This window comes from Rhinopithecus roxellana, chromosome 5 (assembly GCF_007565055.1).
Source record: "Rhinopithecus roxellana isolate Shanxi Qingling chromosome 5, ASM756505v1, whole genome shotgun sequence".
In the NCBI taxonomy this organism is placed as follows: domain Eukaryota; kingdom Metazoa; phylum Chordata; class Mammalia; order Primates; family Cercopithecidae; genus Rhinopithecus; species Rhinopithecus roxellana.
The window spans coordinates 81,908,683-81,930,505 of NC_044553.1; the positions used below are offsets into that span (position 1 = coordinate 81,908,683).

The 21,823-nt window shown below is 38.2% G+C and overlaps 1 protein-coding gene across 9 annotated transcripts in view; it reads right to left on the minus strand.

The window, feature by feature from the left end:
- PCNX1 (pecanex 1) overlaps window positions 1–21,823 on the minus strand; it is a 223,015-nt gene that overhangs the window by 166,631 nt on the left and 34,561 nt on the right. For all 9 annotated transcript variants that reach the window (XM_030930409.1, XM_010360621.2, XM_010360624.2 and 6 more), the window contains exons 2-3: window positions 11,030–11,238; window positions 412–517 (exon numbers count right to left, since the gene is read on the minus strand). In XM_030930409.1, coding sequence (XP_030786269.1) covers window positions 412–517; window positions 11,030–11,238 — 315 coding nt within the window. The remainder of the gene's footprint in view (window positions 1–411; window positions 518–11,029; window positions 11,239–21,823) is intronic.

Consider the following 21,823-nt stretch of genomic DNA (forward strand, 5'->3'; position numbering starts at 1 on the left):
ATTCAACATCTTGAACACTGACAGATTTTCAGCATTTACTTTTATTTTTATTTTTTGGCCACGTTTAAACCGGGGGTAACCACAGACATCTACACCTCTCCAATACAGATGATGTGAAGGTAAATAAAACAGTGCAAGCTAGAAGCTAAATTTCCTAAGGGTATTCACAACCATTATAATCAAAACTACACACCCAAAGATGAGTCTGTGGCAATGCTCAACAAGTATGTAATTAATCAATGTGAAAAGTAACTTAAAAAGAATATTAATAAAAGATGTTATTAATAAACAATTTTAAAATATTAATCAGAAAGACATGACAAAACATTAACCAACTTAAAGACATGAGAATAACGGAGCCCATCATCAGGAGGAGGGAAAAAGGCAAAATAAAACAGCACAGGTTCCTACCTGGTTGCTTGCATCTAGACCGGCATAAGAATTTCTGGAACTACAACCGACTGGGGGTGTGGCCTCTCGGATAAACTCAGACATTTCAATCCCTCCACCAGGATCACTGTGGAGAAAAAAATGAGAAAAAGAGTAACTGTCATTATTTTGACTCCAATGCTTTTCCTTTGTTAATTTTTTAAGTTATACTTTTTTCTACAAAACTAAGAGATCTGATTTTTAATCAAGCAAATAGCAAAAAAGGTAAATAATGATCATTCTTCATTTACAAATCTGATAATTGGAACTATTTTATCACCACATCGCTACTTGAAAATATGTAAAACTCTCTTATTCCAAACCGTCTACATCCAATCCAACATTAGAAACTGGCATTAATTACAATTATAGCATATTAAATATGTTATGATATGTGCTATCAAACCACTCTCGCAAAGAAATGATTGCCATTTGCTTCCCAAGAGCAAAGAGAAATTGTTCAATTGTAAACACAGGATGTAATCAGATATTACATTAACGACTCCCCGCGAGATCAGTCCAAATGAGCTGCATGATACAGTGATGAACACACAAGAGAACAGTCGCCCTGGTCAAGCTATTTGTATTTGTATTCTTCAAGTAAACAGAATTTAACTAGAATACTAACTTGTTTTACAGAACTGGAAACCTAAGATTTTAGATCTATACATGTTTAGAAGGCCAAGGTTAAAAAAGGAAAGTGATGCTACGTAGTAATGACATAGAAAGGCAAAAGAGAGAAAAGTACTAGGTTCAAAGCACTGGAGAAGCCCAAACACAGTACTTACAGATAACAGTAACCCAGATTTACAGGGAAAACCACACACCAAATTTCACAAAACTTAGAAAATGCTACATAAGGTTCCTCAGGAAGACAACTCTTAGCATAAGTCATAATCCTACTTTTTGCCCAGAGTTTTTTACTCATTCTACCTGGTATAAACAGAGTAAGTAGTCAATAATTTTTTTTTTTTTTTTGCTATTATCTGGATAAAAGTTACAATATATGTGTTGGATATTACAGAGGATGTATCTTGCTATCTGGCATCCAATTCAACTTTCTGATTATAAAAAAAAAAAAAAAAAGCAACACTAAATTCTTCAGGTAAACCACCTCATCCCAAACTCTTATAGGTTTTTGGGTAATGTTGACCCCACCCTCAGGTTTAGGACTGGGCTCTACTGTCCAAAGTCATCAGCATATGCCATTCTTCTGGTCATTGAGATTAGCTCTAGAATAAGCACAGGACCCAACCCAGGCTAGCATGAATCAGGCCAGGAGTGTCTTATTGGTGAGAGGATATTTCTCTGTATCTGCTACTCTTAATGTTGAGACTTAAGGCCTGGAGGTGCTGCAGCCATCTTACAAACATTAAGTGAGAGTCTGTTCTAAGAAGCCAACTAACAGAAAAGAACAGAACCTGGCTAGAAGAAGAGAAGCAGGGACATGAAGTGACAGTTTGAAACACTGCATCTGAAGACATCCCTCACATGCAGACTTCTCAGTAATGTGAGTAGCAAATTCCCTTAAGCTTTTTTGGGTAGAATATTTTGACAGCTGCAATCAAAAGATATAAGCAATGTATAATTTTCCATTTAAATATTTAACAGTATAGCAGTTTGAATTCTAGTGTTTTTATTATCTATGATCTCATAATTATAATGTCCCTGTTTGCTTAACAGGTTCCTAACTCTAAGCCATTGCCTACAGTCAGCTAACTAAGGTTCGACAAAGAAACCTAGCTTTCTAACTTACTATCCAATTATAAAAATAAAATATATTGGAATTCAGGTAAACATATGGCCAATTAAGTATACAAATACTCATGTGTGAGAAATGTAGAACATGCTCACGTTTAAAAGCTGTCTGGTGTTAATTCATACAAACTATGCAGGCCAGAGGAGAAATTTTTCTAAATTGGAAAAACTTTAAGTGTGTATATAGAGGCACTATCACCACACTGAATTAGTAATGATTATTCAGCAATATTAGGGTTTCTCCACTAGAATGCATCCTCTAAGTGAGATCCAAAGAAATCAGAAAATGGAGAGCAAGGTACAGATTAAGAAATGAAATAACACAGAAAGGAGAGAGAGCCCTCATCTTGCCTAGTCTATACACACACACACACACACACACACACACACACACACACACACACACACACATATATCAACTTCATTGAAATACGATTCACATATCATACAATTCACCCTTTTAAGCTGTATAATTCAGTGGTTTTTAGCATATTCATTAAATTATTAAACCACCGCCAAAGCCAATTTTAGAGCATTTTTAATCATCTCAAAAACAAGCCCCTTTAACCATTACTACCCGTCACTTTCCATCCTCCTTAGCCCTAGACAACCATTAATCTAGATTCTGTCTCTACAGATTTCCCTGTTCCGGACATTCTATATAAAGAATTATATGTGATGGTTTGTGTCTGGCTTCTTTCATTTAGCATAATATTTTCAAGGTTCATCCATATTGTAGCATGCATCAGTATTTCACTCCTTTTTATAGTCAAATAATATTCTACTCTATGGATAAACCACATTTGTTTATCCAGTCATCAACTGATGGATAATCCTGCCTAGTTTTATACATCACTTCTGATAGCAAGTCCAAATTACTACAATCTGAACATACAGTTATTATTAATAATAAATAAAAACATGCTAGGTATGTGGTTCATGCTTGTAATCCTAGCACTTTGGGAGGCCAAGATGGGCAGATCACTTGAGCCCAGGAGTTTGAGACCAAGACTGGGCAACATGACAAAACCCCATCTCTACAAAAACATTACCCAGGCGTGGTGGCATGTGCCTGTACTCCCAGCAACTCAAGAGGCTGAGGTGAGCACATAGATTTAGCCTGGGAGGTAAAGGCTGCAGTTAGTTATGACTGCACCACTGCACTCCAGCCTGGGCAACAGAGCAAGACCCTGTCTCAAAATAGTAATAATAATATAATAAAAACAAATATTTACTAAGTACTTATTATATCCAGTCATAGGAGTTTGTGCTCTATTTGCATTTTCTGATGAAACCTTCCCTAATATTTATGATATAAGTGCTATTATTCTCCTCTTACAGTTGAAAAAACTGAAAACCAAAGGCATAAAAACTTGCCTAAGGTCTCAGAGGAGGAATGAAACATAAACTGAGTCACTGGTACATGGAGTTCAGGTGGGAGAGGAGGACAGAAATAACACATCCTCGGCATTCTGCAAATAAGTTATCATATCTGCTCTTTCTTTATTTCCCACACACTTGAATACAGGTACTCATAACCAGTATGGCCTTAGATAAGACTCAAAAAACAGGTCTGTGAAACTCTAAAGCCCACATTCTTGCTTTTTTGTTTTGTTTTGTTTTTTTAAGAGACAGGATCTTGCCCTATCACCCAGGCCAGGGTGCACTGGTGCAATCATAGTTCACTGCAGCCTCAAACTCCTGGGTTCAAGTGATCCTCCCACCTCAGTCTCCTGTGTAGCTGGGGCTACATGCCCATGCCACCATACTCGGCTGATTTTTTTTTTTTTTTTTTTTTTTTTTTTTTTTTTTTGTAGAGACAGAATCTTACTGTATTATCCAGGCTGGTCTCAAAATCCTGGCCTCAAGGGATCCTCCCACCTTGGCCTCCCAAAGTGCTAGGATTACAGGTATGAGCCACTGCGCTTGGCCCTCATTCTTTCTAAGAAACCATACTGCCTTACACCAAATAGGCACTAGTGTCTTTCCAGTTCAAATCCGAAAGTAAACACCATTATTTAGAGCAGGGATTTTTAAACTCAGTGCTATTGACATTTTGGGGGCACATAATTATTGACTGCATTGTAGGATGGCTAGCAGCATCTCTGGCCTTTACCCACTAGAAGCCAGTAGCAGCCCCTCAGTGTGACAACCAAAAAAAGCTCCAGACATTGCTAAATGTGCCCTAGGGGACAAAATTACCCCCAGTTGAGAAATAATGATTTAGAACTAACAGTCAACAAACAACAATGCATGGGAAGAAAGGAGATATCAAAGGAATAAAAAAGATGAAGAGAAAAAATGAACAGCTGTTTTTATTTAAAAAAAAAATCCTCTAGTAAAATTTCTGCACTTCTTTCTTCTCTATAAATTCAGAAATAAAACTCTTAGCCAAGCTGTAGATGTTCTAAATATAGCTAAATATATAAAACAGCTGAGTAAGAGTTTTCTTTACTGGCAAGACTTGCAGGTTTGCAGCAATGGAGATTTCAGCACATACCTGGAAAGCACAGTAGTTTATTATTCTCACAGAAGCAAAGTGGTCTACTGCAGTAAGCAATATACCAAATTCAGGTAATATCTACCTTTATGCCTTAACTTCCCCATCTGTTAAGAAAAAAAACAAACCAGGTACAGGGAAAGGCAGAAAAGCAGAAGGGGTCTAATCTGAATTACAGAGACTTCTTCACAAACTAATTTGTTGATTTTTACGATCGTATTAATTGGTCATGCTCAGGCTTTGATTAGAAACTTGGCAACACCATTATAGTACCAAGTTTGTAAATCTGGACTAAAATGATGCTCATAAAAATAAGAATAGATAAAAAACAAAGTTCCTATATTCACAGGAACAAAGTTCCTAAACAGCATAATCTCTCTCAGAGAACAACCTAAAATCCAGCTTCATACAGTTTAAATTGATCTGTAGTTTACAATATCATAAGCATTACTGCCATGAGAAACATAGAGAAACCATGATCTTTCTTCAAATGTTTGTATTCAAATCGTAAAATTCGATGCTACTTCCTGAAGCATTAGAAATGTAAAAAAAAAAAAATTACTGACTGATTCTTTCTCTAAAATAAAGATTTAACCATTTTTTACCTGCTGTACCACATAAAAGAGAGACCAATGAAAACCATAAAGCTCAAGTAGTTCTGCTATACTTATTCATTCATACAACAAATTGAGAGCCACAACGTACCACACACAGGGATAGGCTCTAGATATACAAGTATTTATTTTCCTATTCATTTCTTTTCCTCAGAACAGAACATGAGATTCACAAGTGGGAGGGCGAGGAAAGGAGATGTCAAAAACAAAAACCTACAACAAAGATCTTACTTAATAGTGAAACTTAAAAACATTAAAGATTAGAAAAAAGACAAGGATGTACACCAATAATATTTCAACTTAACCATGTGCTAGAAACCACAGCCAGTGAAAAAAATTAAACAAGAAGTATAAGGACTAGAAAGGTAGAAATAATTGTGATCACATAGACAAGGGAACATCATTAATAAGGGGGTTTAATAAGATTGCTAGACACAAAATTAGCTGCAACATTTTAGGGGGAAAAACAAAATTATAAAAAATTTTATAGTAGCATAAACACTATAAAATAATAAATTTCCTTTTAATGGAGAAAATGAAAAACCACTAATGAAAGATACTTAAAAAGACTAAATAAATGGAGAGATTCAATATTGTAAAGATACAAATTCTCAGCAGAGGGATCTACAAATTTAGTGTAACTCCAATAAAAATACCAAGTTCCTGCAGACTTTCTCTAGCAGACTCTAAAGTTTACATTAAAAACCCAAGAGCCTAGAATAGCAAAGTCTCTCCTAAAAAAGAATATGGTGGGAGGTTTGCCCCACTGGCTATCAAGAGTCATTTTTTAAAACTGATAAGGATGGTGTGGTAACGGCACAGGCAAGCAGATCAACAGAACAGAACAGAGAGCCCAGAAACAGGCCACCAGAAATGAAAATTTAGCTTATGCCATAGAGAGTGCTACAAATTACTCAGGAAAAGATAGTTCATTTAACAAATACTGGGTAAATCTGAGATTCATAAAGAAAAAAATAAGCCTTAAGAACCTACCTGATACTATAGACCTAAATAACTTGGGGTGGAATTGAAATGTGAAAACAAAAGAAACATGAAACTTCAAAAAGACAATACAGAATACCTTTCTGATCTCTGTGTAGAAAATAATTAAGACACAAAAATGCTAGGCGGGCGCGTGGATCATGCCTGTAATCCCAGCACTTTGGGAGGCTGAGGTGGGTGGATCACCTGAGGTCAAGAGTTTGAGACCAGCCTGGCCAACACGGTAAGACTCCATCTCTACTAAAAATACAAAATTAGCCAGGCGTAGTGGCGCATGCCTGTAATCCCAGCTACTCAGGAGGCAAGGCAAGAGACTTGCTTCAATCTTGGAGGCACAGGTTGCAGTGAGCTGAGATTGCACCACTGCCCTTCAGCTTGGGCGACAAAAGCGAAACTCTGTCTCATGAAAAAAAAACACACAGACAAAAAACAAAAAACCTGATTACTAAAAAGTGGTAAATTTCATTGTTCTAAATTTAAGAATATATGATAATCATAAGAAACTTTAAGGAAAGCAAAATGACAAGTCAGAAGTGGGAGATGACTGTAATATATACACAACTAATAAAGGAATAGCACGAATATATAAAAAGAAATCCTATTAATCATTAAGAAAAAGACAACTCCAAAGAAAAATGAAAGAAAACATAAATGAGCACTGGAAAAAAGAAAAACCTAAATGGACCACATATAAAAAAATAAGATGCTTAACCTCATTAGTAATCAGAAAGGTTAACTGAAAGTCACAATGAGACACCTTTTACACTTCATGAATGGCAAATTTTTTCAAGACAGGGTCTTGCTCTGCCACCCAGGCTGGAGTGCAGTGGTGTGATCAAAGGTCACTGAATTCTTGAACTCCCGGGCTCAACTGATCCTCCTCCCTCAGCCTCCCAAGTATCTGGCACTACAGGTACGCACCATCATACCCAGCTAAATTTTTTTTTTTATTTTTTGTAAAGACAAGGTCTCGCTATGTTGCCCAAACTGATCTGGAACTCCTGGTTCCAAGCTGTCCTCCCATCTCTCTCTCCGAAAGTGCTGGGATTACAGGCAGGAGCCACATTGCCCAGCCAATTTTCTTTTTTTAAACCCCAATTCAATAGCTAAGTGAACAGCAAATTTTTAAAGTTTACCAATATCAAATGTTGATAAGGATGTGGAACAATAAGGACTTTCATACACTACTGGTGAGAGTATAAATTGGTAAAATCATTTTGGCACACAGCTTGGAATTGCCTGATAAAACTGAACATGAAAATGCCCTATAAACCAGCTTACATAAACTAGATATACACATGTACTGCAAGACAAAAAACACTAGAAATAATCTCAATGGCTATAAATAGAATAATGAATAAATAGACTGTGGTCTATTCTTACAGTGGCAGACTGCATGTCAGTCAATATGAATAAACTCTAGCTACAAACATCACCATGGGTGAGTCAATAAAATACACTGTGCAAAAAAAAAATTTCTCATATAGAAGTGCATATAGTATGATTCTCTTAGGATGTCCTAAAGCAGACAAAAATAAATAAATATATTCAGGGATATCTATGGAGAATGTGTAACAATAAAGAAAAGCAAGGGAGCTATTCACAAAAAATTCAAGATTATGGTTACTCCTGAAGGGAAAAGTGGAATGAAATGGGAGAGGAATGTCATGAAGCTTATATGGTATTTTTATAATGTTTTATTTCCTAAGCTGTGTGGTAGGTAATGAAGTAGTCACTTGATTATTGCTAACATAGCATTTGGAATATATATTTCACAATAAATTTTAAAAGTAAAAGAAAACGGAAAAAACAATTCAGAAGCAATGAAAAATATATATAATATCCAGAAATAATTAGAACAATTATCAAGTGTTACCATGTGTCAGGAATTATTCTAAGAGCTTTATATATATTATTTCATTTATTCACTGTAATAATCCTATGAGATAGTTCCATTATTTTCCTCATTATTCTGACAAGAAAGCCAACTCATAAAAAGCTTAAGTAGCTTCTCCAATGTCATACAATTAAGCAGCTTTGGCTGACTGAGTGCAAAGTCTGCATTCTGTTTGCTTATCCACAATGTAAGAGTATGCATTTCTTAACAGAAATAGAATAGGCCTAGGAAATGTACACAAACCATTTTAAAAATGTGAAATAAGACATAAAAGATAAGCGAATAAAGAGACAAATAAAAACATAAGAAAATAAATGGAAATCTCTCATCTATATCCCTATATTAAAAGTGGAGTTTCTACAAATTTAATAGAATTGTCATCAAAATTCTAATGGAATTTTCTGGAAGATGAGCACACACGAAGATATCTCACAAAAGTAAGTATATGCATGAGAATAGCCAAAATAATATCAAAAAATGTCAGGCATGGTGCTTCATGCCTGTCATCCTAGCACTTCGGGACACCGAGGCAGGCAGATTACCTGAAGTCAGGAGTCCAGCACCAGCCTGGCCAACATGACGAAACCCTGTCTCTACTAAAAATACAAAAATTAGCTGGGTGTGGTGGTGCATGCCTGTAATCCCAGCTACTTGGGAGGCTGAGGCAGGAGAACTGTTTGAACCTGGGAGGTGGAGGTTGCAATGAGCCGAGATAGCACCACTACAATCCAGTCTGGGTGACAGAGCAAGACTCCATGTTGAAACACACACACACCCTACAAAAAAATAATAATAATATCAAAAAAAAAAAAATACTGGAGTCACTCACAATGCTAAGTATTAAACATATTATAAAGTCACTATGATAAAAACAGTATGGTATAAATGAAAAAAGGCAGAAAGAAGAAGCAGAAAACTAAGTTCAGAAACTAACATAAGTACATACAGTATACTACATGAAAATGAAAGCATTTAAATTTACAGGCAAAAAAATCTGTTACTTAATGAATGGTGTTGTGACAAACAAACCTAAACAAATTAAGTTAAAATGTTTTCAAACTGACAACAATTTAACAGTAAAAGTAAAATGATAAAAATACTGAAAGTAGATACAAAGATCTTAATTTATTATATATTTATATAATTTGAGGGAAGCAAAATCTTAGAAAACATGTTATCAAAAGCAGAAATAACAAACATACAAAATGGACCACAGAAAAATAAATTACAGGATATAAAGAGACTGACAAATAAAATGCTATAAACTGAGGAAGAATATTTGACACAGAAGAGCTAACATCCTTTGTTAAAAAAAAGTCCCAAAGTCAATAGCAAAAAAAAATCCACTAATAGAAAAATATACAATTCACAGAATAACAAATATACATGGCAGTAAGAAAAATACCTCCATTTCACTAGTAATTCAAAAATGGAAATATTAATAATTTTAATTATTTAAATATTAAACAATGAGATATCACAGTTTTTCAAATTACTAAATACTCAGAGTTGTCGAAAGTGCAAAAAAAAGAGGCAGCTGAATTTCTGGTCATAGTCATTAAATGGTAAAATCCTGGGAATTTGGCAATACATATTGGAAAAGTTAAAAATGTGCATAGCATTTCTAGTAATTCGACCTCTGAACAACTATGGTAAAACATTTAATCATTTAAACTTTAAACATCACAGTTATCTAATATTTAAATTTCAAAATAATTGATATAATTAAAAACAGGATAAAATACATCCACATAATGAGATACTGTGCATCATTAAACATAATATCAGAGAATAATTGTTTTCACTACTTCAAATATTTGCTGAGTACCTATCATTGCCAGACACTGATTCTGGAACTGGGAATATAATAGTTTGTAAGAAAAATAAGGTCCTTACCTTCAAGAAGTTCATAAATGCAAATAAATGTTAAGAAAATTTCAGATAGTGATTAAGGCGATAAACAAAAATTACGAGGGTAAAATATGTTTAACAAACAGGGTACTCATGTTAAGAATAAGGAAAAAATGTAATTGAAAAGGAGTAAACAAAGGCTTTCAGTGCCCTGGAAAATATATAGAAATATCACCTGTCTTAACAGAGGAGTGCCCACTTTTTGTTATATTATTTATGTCTTGATGTCTGAAATATTTCATGTTATGCTCAGTGGAAACAACTGCTTAGATTATTTGATCTTTCTCAACTTGGTTTCCACATCTGTAAATCAGGGATAATAACTGCATCTACCTGCTAGAATTGTTTTGAGGTATGACAAGTATTCACAAAAAAAACTTTTCCAAGAGTTATACCAGGGGGTACCTATGATTTTCTGCAAGGTCACAAACTTTTGACTAACAGCGAAGTTTCTAAGGTAAGAATATACAGTTGAAAGAAATGTACAATACATTAAGTATACAACTTACAAATGTCAAGTAAAATATCACAATTTGCTTATATATATATACACACACATACACATACATTTTATTTATATATATAAATAAAAATAAAGGCTGAGATTTATAAGCCATGCTCAATAATTTCTTTAGGCTGTTGGTTTTGATCTTTAGCGTAAGTAACTATCATACGGTAGTGTAGTGTTCTAACCTGTCTAGTAATAAGGCCAAGAAAATTGCTTTAATCCCCTGAACACGCCAGTTAGCTTAGCTCTCTTCTAATATTAAAATATGTACCCGTCATTGTATCTACAGTGGTAAGATCTAACACTGCCTTAAAACCATATAAAGAAAACAAGTACAACATAATAATCACATCATTATACAGATAACACGATCTAAATCATTACAGTCTGAATGATAAAGGTTTCCTTACCTCGGTCCATTGCTGTCTTTTCTCCTGGTTGAACAGTTGCCTTGTTCAGCTTTGGTTCGCTGATCCGTGAACTCATTTGCAGTCCTATCTACAACTTCTCCAGCATCAAGTGCTCTGTGTAGTCGATAGTTGACCATCTTCAGAACAATGAAAACAGCAGCTATCACAGGACAATAAACTGCTACTATAATCATGGAAGAAGGAAGGGCCTTTAAGAGAAGGGAAATAAGGAAATACATTTTAAAATATTTTCTATTGTATTCAATTAGAGAAATCTGTATCTGAAATAATAAATACATTTACACACAAAGCAACAACTATGTTACTAGCACTAAGGTGCAAAAGTACTGATACAATTTCACTGCCCAATGCAGTGAAAAGACACTAGCTACGTGTGACTACTGAGTACTTGAGATATGGCTAGTTTGAACTGAGATGAAAGGTGAGAATAAACACTGAATTTCAAAGATTCAATATAAAAAAAAGAATGTAAAATATCTCAATTTTTATGTTGATTACATGTTGAAATAATACTGAGATTATACTGGTCAAATAAAACATTATTAAAATTAATTTCATGTGTTTCTTTTTACTTAATGTGGCTACTAGAAAATGTTAAATTACATATATGGCTTGCCTGCATTACATTTCCACTGGACAGCATGAGTATACAGTCCATGCCAAAAGCCTTATCATATACTTGGAGAACAAAGGTATCACATTACAGCATATGTGAATAAATCAAGGTTGTGATTCATATATAATGCCTGTTTATGGACTCTGTGCAACCATTTTTTAGGATACATTCTTTGTATTCCCAAAAATTGGAAGTTAAAACTGTCATGAGAATGGCCTTAGAACTGTGACTGTAAAACTGGGTAAGATACGGAAGACATGCAAAATCCAGATGGGTTTTATTTTAAAATAGTTAAACATCTAAAATACTTAAAAATTGTAGCCTGCCAAACAAAAAGAATAAAAGACCACAGAACAGAATCAAGTAACAGATTAACTGAAATAAGTCAGCCAAACATCCTGGGTGGGGGGCTGAAGGCCCATCACACAGGAGGATTCAGTGATGGGGAACATGAGTCCATGGGTGGCAGGCCTGGAGACCAGCTCACTGGGAAGGCAAGGCCTAGAGTCACTGTTGGCAGAGGTAATACAACTAGGCTTAACTTACCCCAATTTCATGAGAAAAATCACCAGACTTCTATAGCTCTAGACCCCACATGTTCTCACAAGATTCAATCTTAGTTATCTGAGAACATGACCCCAAATTGACTTTAAAAGAGTAACCTGATAACATAGGACAACTGGGGGCGGAGCAAGATGGCCGAATAGGAACAGCTCCAGTCTCCAACTCCCAGCGCAAGCGACACAGAAGACCAGTGATTTCTGCATTTTCAACTGAGGTACTGGGGTCATCTCACTAGGGAGTGCCGGACAATCGGTGATGGTCAGTTGCTGCAGCCCGACCAGCGAGAGCTGAAGCAGGGCGAGGCATCGCCGCACCTGGGAAGCGCAAGGGGGAAGGGAATCCCTTTTCCTAGCCAGGGGAACTGAGACACACAACACCTGGAAAATCAGGTAACTCCCACCCCAATACTGCGCTTTAAGCAAACGGGCACACCAGGAGAATATATCCCACACCTGGCCGGGAGGGTCCCAAGCCCACAGAGCCTCCCTCATTGCTAACACAGCAGTCTGTGATCTAACCGCAAGGCAGCAGCGAGGCTGGGCAAGGGGCGCCCACCATTGCTGAGGCTTAAGTAGGTAAACAAAGCCGCTGGGAAGCTCAAACTGGGTGGAGCTCACAGCAGCTCAAGGAAACCTGCCTGTCTCTGTAGACTCCACCTCTGGGGACAGGGCACAGTTAACAACAACAACAAAAGCAGCAGGAATCTCTACAGACGCGAACGACTCTGTCTGACAGCTTTGAAGAGAGCAGTGGATCTCCCAACACAGAGGTTGAGATCTGAGAACGGACAGACTGCCTGCTCAAGTGGGTCCCTGACCCCTGAGTAGTCTAACTGGGAGACATCCCCCACTAGGGGCAGTCTGACACCCCACACCTCACAGGGTGGAGTACACCCCTGACAGGAAGCTTCCAAAGTAAGAATCAGACAGGTACACTCGCTGTTCAGCAATATTCTATCTTCTGCAACCTCTGCTGCTGATACCCAGGCAAACAGGGTCTGGAGGGGACCTCAAGCAATCTCCAACAGACCTACAACTGAGGGTCCTGACTGACAGAAGGAAAACTATCAAACAGGAAGGACACCTATACCAAAACCCCATCAGTACGTCACCATCATCAAAGACCAGAGGCAGATAAAACCACAAAGATGGGTAAAAAGCAGGGCAGAAAAGGTGGAAATTCAAAAAATAAGAGCACATCTCCCCCTGCAAAGGAGCGCAGCCCATTGCCAGCAACGGATCAAAGCTGGTCAGAGAATGACTTTGACGAGACGAGAGAAGAAGGCTTCAGTCCATCAAACTTCTCAGAGCTAAAGGAGGAATTACGTACCCAGCGCAAAGAAACTAAAAATCTTGAAAAAAGAGTGGAAGAACTGGACAGCTAGACTAATTAATGCAGAGAAGGTCATAAATGAAATGACAGAGATGAAAACCATGACACGAGAAATACGTGACAAATGCACAAGCTTCATAACCGACTCGATCAACTGGAAGAAAGAGTATCAGCGATTGAGGATCAAATGAATGAAATGAAGCGAGAAGAGAAACCAAAAGAAAAAAGAAGAAAAAGAAATGAACAAAGCCTGCAAGAAGTATGGGATTATGTAAAAAGACCAAATCTACGTCTGATTGGGGTGCCTGAAAGTGAGGGGGAAAATGGAACCAAGTTGGAAAACACTCTTCAGGATATCATCCAGGAGAACTTCCCCCACCTAGTAGAGCAGGCCAACATTCAAATTCAGGAAATACAGAGAACGCCACAAAGATACTCCTCGAGAAGAGCAACTCCAAAACACATAATTTGCCAGATTCACCAAAGTTGAAATGAAGGAAAAAATCTTAAGGTCAGCCAGAGAGAAAGGTCGGGTTACCCACACAGGGAAGCCCATCAGACTAACAGCAGATCTCTTGGCAGAAACTCTACAAGCCAGAAGAGAGTGGGGGCCAATATTCAACATTCTTAAAGAAAAGAATTTTAAACCCAGAATTTCATATCCAGCCAAACTAAGTTTCATCAGTGAAGGAAAAATAAAATCCTTTACAGATAAGCAAATGCTTATCTGTAAAGATATAGAGATTTTGTCACCACCAGGCCTGCCTTACAAGAGACCCTGAAGGAAGCCCTAAACATACCATGGCAAAAACATGCCAAAATGTAAAGACCATGGATGCTAGGAAGAAACTGCATCAATTAACGAGCAAAATAACCAGTTAATATCATAATGTCAGGATCAAGTTCACACATAACAATATTAACCTTAAATGTTAATGGACTAAATGCTCCAATTAAAAGACACAGACTGGCAAACTGGATAAAGAGTCAAGACCCATCAGTCTGCTGTATTCAGGAGACCCATCTCACATGCAGAGACACACATAGGCTCAAAATAAAAGGATGGAGGAAGATCTACCAAGCAAGTGGAGAACAAAAAAAAGCAGGGGTTGCAATACTAGTCTCTGATAAAACAGACTTTAAACGAACAAAGATCAAAACAGACAAAGAAGGACATTACATAATGGTAAAAGGATCAATTCCACAGGAAGAGCTAACTATCCTAAATATATATGCACTCAATACAGGAGCACCCAGATTCATAAAGCAAGTCCTTAGAGACTTACAAAGAGACTTAGACTCCCATACAATAATAATGGGAGACTTCAACACTCCACTGTCAACATTAGACAGATCAACGAGACAGAAAGTTAGCAAGGACATCCAGGAATTGAACACATGTGTGCACCAAGCGGACCTAATAGACATCTATAGAACTCTCCACCCCAAATCAACAGAATATACATTCTTCTCAGCACCACATCGCACTTATTCCAAAATTGACCACATAATTGGAAGTAAAGCACTCCTCAGCAAATGTAAAAGAACAGAAATTATAACAAACTGTCTCTCAGACCACAGTGCAATCAAACTAGAACTCAGGATTAAGAAACTCAATCAAAACCGCTCAACTACATGGAAACTGAATAACCTGCTCCTGAATGACTACTGGGTACATAACGAAATGAAGGCAGAAATAAAGATGTTCTTTGAAACCAATGAGAACAAAGATACAACATACCAGAATCTCTGGAACACATTTAAAGCAGTGTGTAGAGGGAAATTTATAGCACTAAATGCCCACAAGAGAAAGCTGGAAAGATCTAAAATTGACACTCTAACATCACAATTAAAAGAACTAGAGAGGCAAGAGCAAACACATTCAAAAGCTAGCAGAAGGCAAGAAATAACTAAGATCAGAGCAAAACTGAAGGAGATAAGAGACACACAAAACCCTCCAAAAAATCAATGAATCCAGGAGTTGGTTTTTTGAAAAGATCAACAAAATTGACAGACCGCTAGCAAGACTAATAAAGAAGAAAAGAGAGAGGAATCAAATAGACGCAATAAAAAATGATAAAGGGGATATCACCACTGACTCCACAGAAATACAAACTACCATCAGAGAATACTATAAACACCCCAACGCAAATCAACTAGAAAATCTAGAAGAAATGGATAATTTCCTGGACACTTACACTCTTCTAAGACTAAACCAGGAAGAAGTTGAATCCCTAAATAGACCAATAGCAGGCTCTGAAATTGAGGCAATAATTAATAGCCTACCAACCAAAAAAAGTCCAGGACCAGATGTATTCACAGCTGAATTCTACCAGAGGTACAAGGAGGAGCTGGTACCATTCCTTCTGAAACTATTCCAATCAATAGAAAAAGAGGGAATCCTCCCTAACTCATTTTATGAGGCCAACATCATCCTGATACCAAAGCCTGGCAGAGACACAACAAAAAAAGAGAATTTTAGACCAATATCCCTGATGAACATCGATGCAAAAATCCTCAATAAAATATTGGCAAACCAGATTCAGCAGCACATCAAAAAGCTTATCCACCATGATCAAGTGGGCTTCATCCCTGGGATGCAAGGCTGGTTCAACATTCGCAAATCAATAAACGTAATCCAGCATATAAACAGAACCAAAGACAAGAACCACATGATTATCTCAATAGATGCAGAAAAGGCTTTTGACAAAATTCAACAGCCCTTCATGCTAAAAACGCTCAATAAATTCGGTATTGATGGAACGTACCTCAAAATAATAAGAGCTATTTATGACAAACCCACAGCTAATATCATACTGAATGGGCAAAAACTAGAAAAAATCCCTTTGAAAACTGGCACAAGACAGGGATGCCCTCTCTCACCACTCCTATTCAACATAGTGTTGGAAGTTCTGGCTAGGGCAATCAGGGAAGAGAAAGAAATCAAGGGTATCCAGATAGGAAAAGAAGAAGTCAAATTGTCCCTGTTTGCAGATGACATGATTGTATATTTAGAAAACCCCATTGTCTCAGCCCAAAATCTCCTTAAGCTGATGAGCAACTTCAGCAAAGTCTCAGGATACAAAATTAATGTGCAAAAATCACAAGCATTCTTATACACCAGTAACAGACAAACAGAGAGCCAAATCATGAATGAACTTCCATTCACAATTGCTTCAGAGAGAATAAAATACCTAGGAATCCAACTTACAAGGGATGTAAAGGACCTCTTCAAGGAGAACTACAAACCACTGCTCAGTGAAATAAAAGAGGACACTAACAAATGGAAGAACATACCATGCTCATGGATAGGAAGAATCAATATCGTGAAAATGGCCATACTGCCCAAGGTTATTTATAGATTCAATGCCATCCCCATCAAGCTACCAATGTGTTTCTTCACAGAATTGGAAAAAACTGCTTTAAAGTTCATATGGAACCAAAAAAGAGCCCGCATTGCCAAGACAACCCTAAGTCAAAAGAACAAAGCTGGAGGCATCACGCTACCTGACTTCAAACTATACCACAAGGCTACGGTAACCAAAACAGCATGGTACTGGTACCAAAACAGAGATATAGACCAATGGAACAGAACAGAGTCCTCAGAAATAATACCACACATCTACAGCCATCTGATCTTTGACAAACCTGAGAGAAACAAGAAATGGGGAAAGGATTCCCTATTTAATAAATGGTGCTGGGAAAATTGGCTAGCCATAAGTAGAAAGCTGAAACTGGATCCTTTCCTTACTCCTTATACGAAGATTACTTCAAGATGGATTAGAGACTTAAATGTTAGACCTAATACCATAAAAACCCTAGAAGAAAACCTAGGTAGTACCATTCAGGACATAGGCATGGGCAAGGACTTCATGTCTAAAACACCAAAAGCAACGGCAGCAAAAGCCAAAATTGACAAATGGGATCCAATTAAACTAAAGAGCTTCTGCACAGCAAAAGAAACTACCATCAGAGTGAACAGGCGACCTACAGAATGGGAGAAAATTTTTGCAATCTACTCATCGGACAAAGGGCTAATATCCAGAATCTACAAAGAACTCAAACAAATATACAAGAAAAAAACAAACAACCCCATCAAAAAGTGGGCAAAGGATATGAACAAACATTTCTCAAAAGAAGACATTCATACAGCCAACAGACACATGAAAAAATGCTCATCATCACTCACCATCAGAGAAATGCAAATCAAAACCACAATGAGATACCATCTCACACCAGTTAGAATGGCAATCATTAAAAAGTCAGGAAACAACAGGTGCTGGAGAGGATGTGGAGAAATAGGAACACTTGTACACTGTTGGTGGGATTGTAAACTAGTTCAACCATTATGGAAAACAGTATGGCGATTCCTCAAGGATCTAGAACTAGATGTACCATATGACCCAGCCATCCCACTACTGGGTATACACCCAAAGGATTATAAATCATGCTGCTATAAAGACACATGCACACGTATGTTTACTGCGGCACTATTCACAATAGCAAAGACTTGGAATCAACCCAAATGTCCATCTGTGACAGACTGGATTAAGAAAATGTGGCACATATACACCATGGAATACTATGCAGCCATAAAAAAAGATGAGTTTGTGTCCTTTGTAGGGACATGGATGCAGCTAGAAACCATCATTCTTAGCAAACTATCACAAGAACAGAAAACCAAACACCACATATTCTCACTCATATGTGGGAACTGAACAATGAGATCACTTGGACTCGGGAAGGGGAACATCACACACCGGGGCCTATCATGGGGAGGGGGGAGGGGGGAGGGATTGCATTGGGAGTTATACCTGATATAAATGATGAATTGATGGGTGCTGACGAGTTGATGGGTGCAGCACACCAACATGGCACAAGTATACATATGTAACAAACCTGCACGTTACGCACAGTGTACCCTAGAACTTAAAGTATAATAAAAAAAAATAAAAAAATATTAAAAAATATTTTTAAAAAAAGAGTAACCTCTAGCCAGGCATGGTGGCAAGCACCTGTAATCCCAGCTACTCAGGAGGCTGAGGCAAGAGAATCACTTAAACGTGGGAGGTGGAGGTTCTAGTGAGCCAAGATCATGCCACTGCACTCCAGCCTGTGACTCCATTTCAGAAAAAACAAAAGAAGGAGAAGGAGAAGAAGAAGAGTAACCTCAAATCACTTGAGACAAAAATAAAACGGTCTTGATGAGCCAGGCAGGTTTAGAATACAGATATGATCAAAGTGTCTTTAAAAAAAAAAAGTTTTTGAGAGGGAAAGAGTGTGGGTTGAAATTAGGAGGGAAAAACATAAAGTCCACAAAGTAATACTTTTGTGTTGAGTGTGGGCATAATAGGTATATATTAAATATTTGGCATTTTTAAATACTTGGATTAAGAAGTCCTGCATATTAATGTATCTAAAAAATTAAACTTGTGATTCCAATTTAAAATGTTACTGAATAACTTATTTGGGCTTATAATTTTAAGTTGGGAAATACATTTAGAAGTTTACAAAATCCATAAATATCAGATTTGGAAGAGTTGAGTACTTGTATGATATTGTGAAATATGTATTTAGTCTTCATCCCCATTTTCTGGCATAAACTCTTAAAATCCTTGGAATCTCCACACTGGTAAGTGTCTTTTTGTTCACTATTAGCTTGACTGGTGCCTGGGGGCTCCTGGATAGCCTCAGGAGCCGGAGCTGGTTTCCAGGGTAACCAACCTCCTGATTAGAGGGTTGGACTGAAGTCCCAACTCTCAACCTCCAGGGAGGGAAGAGGGGCTGTAGGATGAGTTGATCATTGTATTAGTCCACTCTCATGCTGCTATGAAGAAACACCCAAGACTGGGTAATTTATAAAGAGAAGAGGTTTCACTGACTCACAGTTCCACATGGCTGGGAAGGCCTCAGGAAACTTACAATCATGGCAGAAGGCACCTCTTCACAGGGCAGCAGGAGAGAGAAATGAATACTAAGTGAAGGGGGAAGCCCCTTATAAAACCATCAGATCTCACGAGAACTCACTGATTATCAGGAGAACTGAATGGGAGAAATGCCCCCATGATTCAATTATCTCCACCAGGTCCTACCCTAGACACATGGGGATTATCACAATTCAAGGTGAGATATGGGTGGGGACACAGAGCCAAGCCCATCATTTCACCTCGGCCCCTCCCAAATCTCACATCCTCACATTTGAAAACACAATCACGTGCTTCCAGCAGTCCCCCAGAGTCTTAACTCATTCCAGCATTAACTCAAAAGTCCAAGTCCAAAGTCTCATCTGAGACAAGGCAAGTCCCTTCCACCTATGAGTCTGTAAAATCAAAAGCAAGTTAGTTACTTCCTAGATACAATGAGGTACAGGCACTGGGTAAATACACTCATTCCAAATGGGAAAAATTGGCCAAAAGAAAGGGACTACAGGCCCCACACAAGTCCAAAATCCAGCAGGGAAGTCAAATCTCAAAGCTCTGAAATGATCTCCTTTGACTCCATGTCTCACATCCAGGTCACTGATGTAAGACATGGGCTCCCACGGCCTTGGACAGCTCTATCCCTGTGGCTCTGCAGGGTACAGCTCCCCTCCTGGCTGGCTCATGGGCTGGCATTGACTGTCTGTGGCTTTTCCAGGCACATGATGCAAGCTGTTGGATCTACCATTCTGGGGAATGGAGGACAGTGACCCTCTTCTCACAGCTCTGGTAAGCAGTGCCCAAAGGGGACTCAGTATGGGGGTGGAGGTCCAACCCCACATTTCCTTTCCACAGTGCCTTAGCAGAGGTTTTCCATGAGGGCTCCACCACTGCAGCAGACTTCTGCCTGGACATCTGGGCATTTCCGTACATCCTCTGAAACCTAGGCAATGATTCCCAAACCTCAATTCTTAGCTTCTGTGCACCCACAGGCCCAACACCACATGTAAGGCACCAAAGCTTGATGCTTACACCCTCTGAAGCAACAGCCTGAGCTGTACACTGGCCCCTTTTAACCATAGCTGGGATCCAGGGTACCAAGTCCAGAGGCTGCGCAAAGCAGCAAGTCCCTGGGCCTCACCCAAGAAATCATTTTTTCCTCCTAGGCCTCTGAGCTCATGATGGGAGGGGCTGCCGTGAAGATTTCTGACATGCACTGGAGACATTTTCCCCATTGTCTTGGTGATTAACATTTGGCTCCTCGTTGCTTATGCAAATTTATGCAGCCCTCTTGAATTCCTCCCCAGAAAATGGGGTTGTGTTTTCTATTGCATCATCAGGCTGTAAATTTTCCAAACTTTTATGCTCTGTCACCTCTTGACTGCTTTGCTGCTTAGAAACTTTTTCCACCAGATACCCTACATCATTTCTCTCAAGTTCAAATTTCCACAGATCTCTAGGACAGGAGAAAAATGCCGCCAGTCTCCTTGCTAATAAACCATAGCAAGAGTCACCTTTATTCCAGTCCCTAATAAGTTCCGCATGTCCATCTAAGACCACCTCAGCCTAGACTTCATTGTCCATATCACCATCAGTATTTTGGTCAAAGCCATTCAACAAGCATCTAGGAAGTTCCAAACTTTCCCACATCTTCCTGTCTTCTTCTGAGCACTCCAAACTGTTCCAACCTTTGCCTGTTACCCAGTTCCAAAGTCACTTCCACATTTTTGAGTATCTTTACAGCAGTGCCCCATTAGCCAGTATCAATTTAGTGTATTAATCCATTCTCATGCTGCTATGAAGAAACACCTGAGACTGGATAATTTATAAGGAAAAGAGGTTTAACTAACTCACAATTGTGTATGAATGGGGAGGCCTCAGGAAACAACAATCATGGCAAAAGGCACCTCTTCACAGGCAGCAGGAGAGTGAAATGAGTACCCAGTGAAGGGGGAAGCCACTTATAAAACCATCAGATCTGGTGAGAACTAACTCACTATCTTAAGAACAGCATGGGGAAAACCACCCCCATGATTCAATTATCTCCACCTGGTCCTGCAGTTGATATGTGGGGATTACCACAATTCAATGTGAGATTTGGGTGGGGACACAAAACCAAACCATATCAATCACCAAATGATATAATCAATCATGACTACATAATGAAGCTTCTATAAAAACCCAAAAGGCTTGGATTCAGGAGCTTCATGATACCTAACACACAGAGGATTCTGGAGGGTGGCATGCCCAGAGACAGCATGGAAGCTCCAGGGCCCTTTCCCACATGCCTTGCCTCATGCTACTTTTCATTTGTATCCTTTGTATTAATAATATCTCCAGGTA